The 9,514-nt window shown below is 43.1% G+C and overlaps 1 protein-coding gene across 13 annotated transcripts in view; it reads right to left on the bottom strand.

Moving 5' to 3' along the window:
- Positions 1 to 1,080: 1,080 nt before the first annotated feature.
- The window catches only part of plekha5 (pleckstrin homology domain containing, family A member 5), a 92,605-nt gene continuing 84,171 nt past the window's right edge, over positions 1,081 to 9,514 (bottom strand). For 6 of the 13 annotated variants that reach the window (XM_029247323.1, XM_029247313.1, XM_029247318.1 and 3 more), the window contains 7 exons: positions 8,924 to 9,039; positions 8,613 to 8,819; positions 7,915 to 8,073; positions 6,743 to 6,876; positions 6,038 to 6,174; positions 2,607 to 2,691; positions 1,081 to 2,073 (listed from right to left, as the gene is read on the bottom strand). In XM_029247323.1, coding sequence (XP_029103156.1) covers positions 2,052 to 2,073; positions 2,607 to 2,691; positions 6,038 to 6,174; positions 6,743 to 6,876; positions 7,915 to 8,073; positions 8,613 to 8,819; positions 8,924 to 9,039 — 860 coding nt within the window. In that variant the 3' untranslated portion in view covers positions 1,081 to 2,051. Of the gene's footprint in view, positions 2,074 to 2,588; positions 2,692 to 6,037; positions 6,175 to 6,742; positions 6,877 to 7,914; positions 8,074 to 8,612; positions 8,820 to 8,923; positions 9,040 to 9,514 lie in introns of all 13 variants that reach the window. The other 7 variants (XM_029247320.1, XM_029247324.1, XM_018726263.2 and 4 more) reach the window with 4 other exon arrangements.

Below are 9,514 nucleotides of genomic sequence, written 5' to 3'. Positions count from 1 at the left end.
CATTTTCTTTGCCTCGTGCTGAGGAGCGTATGCGTGACCACTGCTCTCAAGACGATTCATTTAATCAATCCGGACCGGTCCTTCGGTTTCCATGGCAACCGCCTTCCTTGTGGCAGCATGAGTTTGCAGGAGGAGACATGACTGCGGGAGGTGTACATCCCTCACTAGCGAACTGCTGAGAAGAGGACTTTCTGCACAACAAACTGCTAGAAAGAAAGCGAATGCAGCCACTAAACAAACAAATGAGGGCATCATGTGGTTTTACACTTTGCCTGTAACGACTGGTGGATGATGATTTCATCCTCCCATTCTCGTGTTGTAACAGTTCTCTGAAGCCAGAAGAACAATACTTGAGTGTGTGGCCAAAACTGTGAACCAACGAAGATGATTGATCATTCTGATCTAGCCCCCACAACGGTGAACTGTATACTGCGCTACCTATGCTTTTACAGCCTTGCTTTTAGTCAGATTAGAACAGGAGTTTCCCAAGGATAAATGTTTCATAACAGAGCTTTAAAAACAGATGTGACTTGCTTCAGCTTTTATTTGTAAATAGGCTCATTAAAACAGTACAGATAAACAGGGCCTTTAAGACCCCTACGTGTGAGGAACTCTCAGGTGTTGCACTCCTCCCACTCGCCAATGACTGCTGATGGACGAGGGCTGCTTGAATCAAAGCAAAACGCCTCGCACATTGACTGGCTTTCCACTGCATTAGACAGTTACCACAGTGATGGAAAGACCACTTCGTTTATGGAAGGGGAGCCTAAAGGGCTAAGGGGGACCTCTGATCAGTAGGTGCACACTGGGCGTAGTTCAGGTCCATGGCTGAGGGTCCAATGTGCGCTGTGGCTCTATTCCAAATAAAGTGTAAATAAAGCCTGTGGACGTCTTGCTTGATGCGATGAAATCGTGTCATACTGTGCTGGGTTTCCACAAACCCATTTTACACTTTCATTACCATAAGCCTGGTGTCGCCATTTCAGGATAGGGTAACAATGAACAAGACTCCACAGCATAAGAACATTAACATTTATTTAATATGTTATAAAACAGATGATATATGAACATTTGCATAATAACTCTAATAAGTAGCATCTTATAGTTACATCAGCTCTGCTCATTGTATGGTATACAGTATATACACCAATGAACTTTTAATTACATTTTATACACAAAACCACAGTCCTGAATTAATAAAACTTGCTTATTGCTTTATTTTCTGAGCATGTGCTATACTCTTCTTTAAATACAGAACAATCCAGATAACAGTTCCAAACCTGAAAACTCTGTTTTAAAACATTTCTCAGTTATGTAAAACAAAATAAAGCAGATTTAAAGCCAGGACATTTGAGAGTATGTCTGCAGCTATGTGGCACCATAGAATAAGTAATTACAACCCCAGAAAATATTACAGATCTGTCATCTGTAGCAACAAAGTTAACACCTTTCTGAAAAAGAGGTCAGCCATGTATATCACTACATGGTAAGACACACACACACACACACACACACGTATGTGTGATATACACTTAATTAGAAAAAAAAAAGTGGAAAAAACAAGAGAATGGATTTAAAAATCACTATCAACAGGACTAAAATAAGCTGTAATAAAAAAAAATTTAAAAAAGAATGTTTTCCTGAATGTGTAAATGAAAATTGGCATCATGTGGGTATGTATGTGGACTTTGACCAAACTCAGTGATAATGTGATGTCTCTGTGGCAAAGTATCATTCTACACCCTCTGAATATCACCTTAATTTCTTATAGCGGTATTTGGGTCAAGAGAACCCAGGAACCCAGAAATAAAAGATGATCCAGTAATATTGACAGTAATAACAATAAAAGGCATCGTGTCTTTTTGATTTATTTTGATTCTCGGTGTTGCGGTGATGGTAGGCAGTCTGATGTGTCTATACGGTGGGACTTGGGCCCGTGGTGGGGGCGAGTCTTAGGCTGCATTTATCGACAGTCTTTGCCAGTTGTCCGACGGGGAGGTATTCAGCAGAACAGCTGTACCCCCGCTACACCTCCGCTTCACATGTAGGTCTTAACCGAGGTCACTGCCTGTGCTGGAAGTGTAAGAGGCACAGAAGAGATGATAGCAGTGAGTGTCAACAACAACAAGAGCCAACAGAAAACAGCAAGCTGTTCACACACTAGGGCTTGACTGTGACATTACACATCTCTATTCTTTTATTGGGATTTACTGTAATAAGGGAGTATCAATTAGCTCTGTGTATTTCTGATCTGAAAGTGCTGCACTGCTCTGTTCCTGCATGTCTGCATGTATATGCACAGGACAGCACAACACCACAGAATAGCCCTTTCATTTCCGCATTGTGTCTCTGTCCACAAAATGATGAGTAGCTCAGAGGACAACATAACGCGCAGTGCCGCCAAGCAGGAAAAGGCAGCACTAGCGAGTGCTGTTCAACAGCGTGCTGTTGAATGACGCATCGGTTCATCTTTACTCTGCGGCAGCTTCCACCAGACTCTCTAAGCTCACACACTACACAGATGTGAGGTCAGCACTGCAAGAAAGGACAGTGGCAGACAGCCAAAGGGGGTTCAGAGAGGTTCTTACTGTTGCTACTACACACACATGAAGTGGGATCCATCAGCGAGCTGGGGGTGAGGCTCTGGGCATGAGGAGGTTGGGGACTGGGGTGGTGAAGACAGGCTTTTCACTGCAAATGACAGCCAATAGACAGACAGACAGACAGACAGACAGACAGACAGACAGACACACAGACACACAGACAGACACACAGACAAATCAATAGAGCCCAGGTGAGGTAGCGGTTGGTGAGGCTGACTGTGAGACAGGGAACAGAGACAATCAAACAGAATGAGTTTGAGCACATGGGGAAGTACAGAAATGTTGTTTGCAGGTCCAAGTTGCACAGAACAACAATTAAACACTTAACAAAAACACAGCGATGCTAAACTGTCCGAAGTGCTCAATGCCCACAATCCACTTTTCACTTTGGAGTACCTCAGCTCAACCACTTGCCTTTTCAGTATTCTGTAAAAATAAATGTTTTCTAAATTAACTAAACAGCCCCTGCTGGGAAAATAGACTGGTGGGGGGGGGGGGGGGGGTCTTTTTTGTGCGAATAGCTTGAAGAGAGAGAACACAAACTGAAAGCATGATCATGTTTTTCAATATTTATTTTTTTATTTCTTAATTTGCTTACCTTATGTTTTTCTCCAGAGCAATTTACAGTGCTGTTACTTGCAATAATTCACACATTTATACAGCTGGTTTATTTTTACTGGCTCACTTCAGAGTAAGTGCCTTGCTCAAGCTTACTTCACTGGAATTCAAACCTAGGTTCTTTGAGTGCAGGGCAGCAGCTCTAACCACTATGCCACCTACTGGCCCCTGTTGAATAGTCCAGAGTGTCTGGCAGGTGAAGGGCTGAGCATGAAGCCCAAATAAATAGGAGCCTCAGGTCCTACAGTTTCTTTCCAGGCCAGTGGCCCTGCGAGACTTCCCTTTCTACAGGTGCAGTTCACAACACTGTGGCTCACTGCGTTTCCCATTCAGGGAGCACAAATGGACTGCAGGTATGTGAAGACTGTGACTTACAAAGTGTTCAGAACACTGGGCTTTCGGATGAAAGGTTAAAAAAACAGAACGATATAGGCTTATTTTGGATTTAATGGGCCAGCCTTAGCACTCAGAAGGGATGGGATTTACAGGGATTACAAGAATGGATATTGAAATTTGCACCGCATAACGAATTTAAGCCTGGTTAACAATGTTTTTATGAATTGAGGATTACGTCTTTTAAATCAAATATAATCTTCAAAATCTTCAGAAGGCAGAGTACAGGTCTTTGATCACAGCAGGTGGGTGAAATACATTCGTTAACAATGAGGAATCCACCTGGTTATGAACAGTGCTGAAAATATACCTGTATGACATGAAATCTTCCACAGTAGATAAACACAAGCTGAGAGAATTCAGCAATGCAATTTCTGTAGTATTTCAGTAGTTATATTTTTTCTATGAAATTTGAACTACAGCTCCAGCATATATGGAAATATATACACACACAAATATATATATATATATATATATATATATATATATACACACACACACACACACACACACACACACGTAAATAAAAACTGAGAAAATGGAGACAAAATTTTCACATCAATTTTTCACATGACGGTCAATTTGTTCTGTAAATTCACCCCATTAGGCAAATTCTCTATGAAATTACTATTATTTATGTGGAAAAAGGGAAGAAAAAGTTCCTGTATGGAAAAAAGAATACATCACTCAGACTTCATTAATATACTGAAATGAGGGGTATTTTTATGTGATACAATGAAAACACCCACATATTTTATAACGGATAGTTTTCAGTGTTAGTAACCATATGTCCACTGCAGGGCCACGGATTTTCAGTGTTTAATTCAAGAAGCACTAGGTGCGAGGCAGAGTGCACCCTGGACAGCAACATTTTGATAATTTGGCTCAAAGATGTTTATGATATAAAGAAATAAAGTTCACAAAGACCACTGCCTGGGTCTTCTACTCAGCAAAGCAAACAGGACATCATGCCATTCAAGGTGCTGTCTATTGTTACCAACAAATGTTTGAGTCCTCCTGCTGTAGAACTCTTGAGCTAGGTACTTACCCCGAATACCTCCAGTAAAAACTACCCTCACTCACTTTTCTTAACCACTCGTTCATGTCAGGGTTGTGGTCCAAAGCAGAATCATGGGGCACAAGGCTAAGTAAAGTACACCCTAGACAGAACGCTAGTCCATTGCCAGGTAGCCATACACACAGGCACACATTCATTCACACGCTACAGGCAATTTAGAGTCCCCAGTTTACCTGAAATGAGACTATGGGAAACCATGGAAACCACAGTTTAACACAGAAAGTTGTTTTAGAAGAAAGTGTCAGTAAAAGCAATTAATATTATTATTGAAACTCCTACTACTGTTTTGGCATTATATTTATCTTAATTGAGGGTGACTGGTTGAGATTATCAATGTGATGGAAGTGTATACAGTTTAACAGTTTTGTCATGGAAGAAACTTTAGTGTTCATACGATTTGCGGAGTCAGACATCGTAAAGAGTGAACAAAATTCCTGGTGTGGGAGTAAAACGACTGTTTACCCAGGCAATGCTGTACTGAATAATAATTCTTTTGCATGGAAAAAAGGGTACATGTATTTCCACAAGCAGCAGTAGTGGTTTTTCATTGTATAGGACTGTTACAAAAAGGCTGACAGTACAGTTTTATGGCAATGGCTCTCTGCCATTACATATTTGTCTCAAACGGCACTATGGCGCAGATAGTACTGGTGTCCCACACTGCCTGGGCTGTGTAACTGAATGTAGGTTCGATCCCCACTCAGCCTGTGTAGAATTTGAATGCTCACCCTATGTTGATGTGGGTTTCCCCACTGCTCCAGTTTCCTGAAGCCTAGGCATGTGTCTCAGGTGGTGACTAAATTGTCATTTGTGTGTGTGTGTGTGTGTGTTACATTGCTCTGCTGTATTGCTGCGTCAATGACTGAAGTGTTTACTGTGCCTGGCACTGTGAATCACCTTAGACAAAGTTGTCAGCTAAATACCACATAGTAATCATTGTACATCATTTTTGAGAAAGGTGTCTGCTAAATTAATGTAACAGGTCAACTTTGAGCCAAGTTTTTTAAAAAAAAAAAAAATAAAATGACCACAACTATTATTCCTCCTGGACATGCAGCTACTTTAAGTAAGTTTGGGAGGAACATCAACTGAGCAGACAGTGATAAAATGTCTTAAGATGTAAACTCACATAGGAGCTTCTCTGAGGCACAGCCCTCCATTCATGTGCTATGTGCTGTCCTACTACATAGTGTACTAACACTGCCACACTATGACTTGTCCCTGGGCCTAGCCACATCAAGAACTGTCAAAGTGCGGAATCACAGTATGGACAATCCATGAGTGGAGCCACAGCCTACAGGTGAGGCTGTGCTGTGCGAGACAGCGTAAGTACGCTCTTCCTTACCTGCCACCAGTTTGCTTCGCCGAGATGCCTCAGCTGCCAGCTCGTAGGAGATGTTGATGATTTTTTCCTGTGCCACGGCTTCCTCGTCGGCTCCATGCTCTGTCTTCAAGGACACTGTTGACACCATGTTTTGTACGCTGCCAAGCAAAGAGATACAAACACCTTAACAGGACTGGCAATGAATGAAAATTCTCTCATTTTTCTATATGTGGTTTCCACGGTGTATATGTCCAATTAGTGCTGACCGCATGCTTAAAGGCATATTCCGGGGTAAATACCATCTCAGGCACCAGTAGCTCCAAGAGTACAGAATCAGACAAAAGGGTTGGCCTTTCGAAAAGGCAATTCCAGAGCTAACATTTAAAGTCTTCATTCAAATGTCACAGTACAATCAGAAACACAGTACTGAAATGTTGGGGCATTCAGAGTTCTTCAGCTATAAATGTGCTGTCAATCCATGTGGAAAGGCTCATTAGAGTGACAGAGGTGACAGGATTTCTCTGACTACCCACTGACTTCACAAAGTCTCACTCTGCATCAAATGGCCTGAGACCAGATACTGACTTTATTTTTTAGTTGCTGGTTCTCCTATGCAGCTTTCGCGCTTCAGAAGCCATAATGAATACGGTGATTGGATTTGCTCACAGACTGAACCGGACATGAGGAAAGTGCTGGAGGGGCATGGGGGAAGAAACAGTGACTCACCTGTTTTTGGCAATGAGGGTTTTAATGCGATTCACCTTCTTCTGCTTGTCAGCCTCCTCCTCCGGGCTAAGGACCTCTTCTGGCTCTGCCTCCACGTAGCGCTCCGGTATGTGCACCTTGGTCGGTTTTGCTAGCTGCCATGCCGATCAGGGTAAAGAGAAGGCAGGGTTATGGTCACCATGTCATCGACATTTACCATGTAGAGGTAACGTTAAATGCACTCATAGCTATTACAGATAAGCATTGTGTTATATCCCAGAACCTTCCCTTAAACAGAATTGTGAGAAGCTAGTGACCGTACTGGTAAAAACTCTAATATTTAAAATGGGTGTGAGGGCAGGTCCTCAGGAACACCCACCAGAAGCCTCTCCTGAGTGGGATGTAAAGTGAAGGAGACGCTCTGACAAATGTGAGACAGTCTGCATAATTTTCCACTGCTTCAAAAAAATCATCATAAACATGGGAACAAAAAGTCAAATCCAAAGGCAAAAGACCACAGGAAAAATGTACACAGTCAGGTCCTCACCCCCCACACCTACACAGGTATCAACTTCCCTCTCTAAGCATACACCTCCTTTTCTCCATCAAAAACACATTTTGCTCTTAAGAGTGACTGATTATCGCTTTGCAAAAGCAGCCATCTAGTAAAGGTCATTTAGGGTTGATCAGAAATCACAAAGAAGAGGTTCCCGGAAGCCTGCAGGTGGGGGTAAAATTTGGTATTAAATAAAAAGGCAGGGAGAGTGATGGATAGGTCTGTTTAGCTGGAAAGCTGTGGACTGCTGACACAGCACTGAACGCACTACTACTCAGAAAGATCTGCTGGAGAAAACAGCCAGATTACTTTGTTGTGTAATGGCTTCTGCTTCTTTCAACACATCCGTAACTGACGGATAACCTGATACCAAGGATCCTTTGCAACATTGGATTCTACCCTTATATATCCTGAAATTCCTCACTACACATACACTGAGTTTAGAAAATCAGGAAGTAGATTTACATTCAGCACCTAGCACTCCTCCACAGCTGACCAACAGAACAAGAACCTGACAAATATATCCAGATAAGAGGAAAGCGAAAAACTCACTGGTTTCATTTTATCTTCATTTCTTGACAGGAGTAGTTTCAGGTGACAAATATGTATCTGAAGTTGTTACCCTGGAATGCCTCACCTCTTGGTCCATGTCTAAATGCTTCATCTGCACGGCCTCCTTGAGGCGGGCGATCTCCTCGGCCGGCGTCTCCTGCTCCTTTAGCAGCTCCTGCTCCCGCAGAGAGGCCTCCAGCATCTGGATATCTCCAGAAACTGTTTCCTCTCTCTTGCGGCTCTGCTACACACATAGAAACTTGTAACGAGAGCCTCAAGTAATAGAACGACACTTGCTTATGCTGAACTAGCTGCAGAAACAGAAGAAAAAGTAGTTTACTCTTGTTTAAAGTACTACCAAAGTGAGAAATAAGAAACAAAAATATGATAGAAAACAGAACAAATTAAGGTGTTTTACCATGAGTGTTATTACACCCACTAAGGTAAGCCACAAATGTATACAGATGCTCCTCAACTTACGATGGTTTGACTGGTTAAATTTTTTCGACTTTACAATGGTGAGCTGGCAATAGACATTCAGCAGAAACTGTACTTTGAATTTAGATTTTTTTTCCCCAGGCAACCGATATGCTGTGCGCTACTCTCTCGTGATGCTGGGCAACGGCAGCAATCCGCATCTCCCAGTCTGTCACACATAGATGTGTATAAGGTGTATTAAATGCATTTTCGACTTACGATGGGTTTCGCAGAACGTAACCCCATCGTAATCAGAGACCGCCTGTATATAGCTGGAGGCACTGCTCCTCCCCACTGAGGCTGTACCTGCAAGGAGCGGAAGGTGTTCTCCTTGGAGAAGGAGGAGTTGCGGGAAGGTGAATTCTCCTGGCTCAGGATGTTCAGGCTTTTCCTTTTGTCCTTCAGAGAAGCATTCTGGTGTCTCTTGATCCGCTCCAGCTGCTCCTCCAGGCTCATTCGCGGGCGGGCCGAGTCTGGCACACAGAGCTGCTCCACTGCGCTTCGGGGACGGTCCTGCAGCGCGTGTTGGGGACATTAGCAATATGCGCACACATAATACATACACATACTCTGTACCAAATATCAACAAATCAGCCCAACACACATCATATACTTACAGTTTTAGTGTCAGGCTTCTTGCTTTTCCTTAGGGTGACATAAGATGCAATGGTAGAAGATTCTGGCATAGGGGACTTTGTTCTTGGGGGCACAATCCCGACAGGGTAGGACATTCCTAACCCCAAAAAAGCAAAAAAAAAAAAAAATCAAATAAGAGGGAATATGACATTCTGGTATTGGGGCGCGGTGGTGCAGTGGGTTGGACTGGGTCCTGCTCTCCAGTGGGTCTGGGGTTCGAGTCCCGCTTGGGGTGCCTTGCGACGGACTGGCGCCCCGTCCTGGGTGTGGCCCCTCCCCCTCCGGTCTTACGCCCTGTGTTGCCAGGTAGGCTCCGGTTCCCCGCGACCCCGTATGGGACAAGCGGTTCAGTAAATGTGTGTATGTGTGTGTGTGTGTGTGTGTGTGTGTGTGTGTGTGTGTGTGAGAGAGAGAGAGACATTCTGTAATAATTTTCTGAGAGAAGACAGACACAAGCAGGTGATCAGTTCTACAGAGCTAAATCAACTTTTCATACAACCTGTTCAAATGTCAAGATTGAGGCAAAATCACAGACTATGTTTACACCACTTACAGGTGTGAATTTCATAACC

Source organism: Scleropages formosus, chromosome 21 (genome assembly GCF_900964775.1).
Source record: "Scleropages formosus chromosome 21, fSclFor1.1, whole genome shotgun sequence".
Taxonomy (NCBI): Eukaryota; Metazoa; Chordata; class Actinopteri; order Osteoglossiformes; family Osteoglossidae; genus Scleropages; species Scleropages formosus.
Note: the sequence above shows the minus strand (reverse complement) of the source record. Positions and strands in the feature narration are given on the sequence as shown.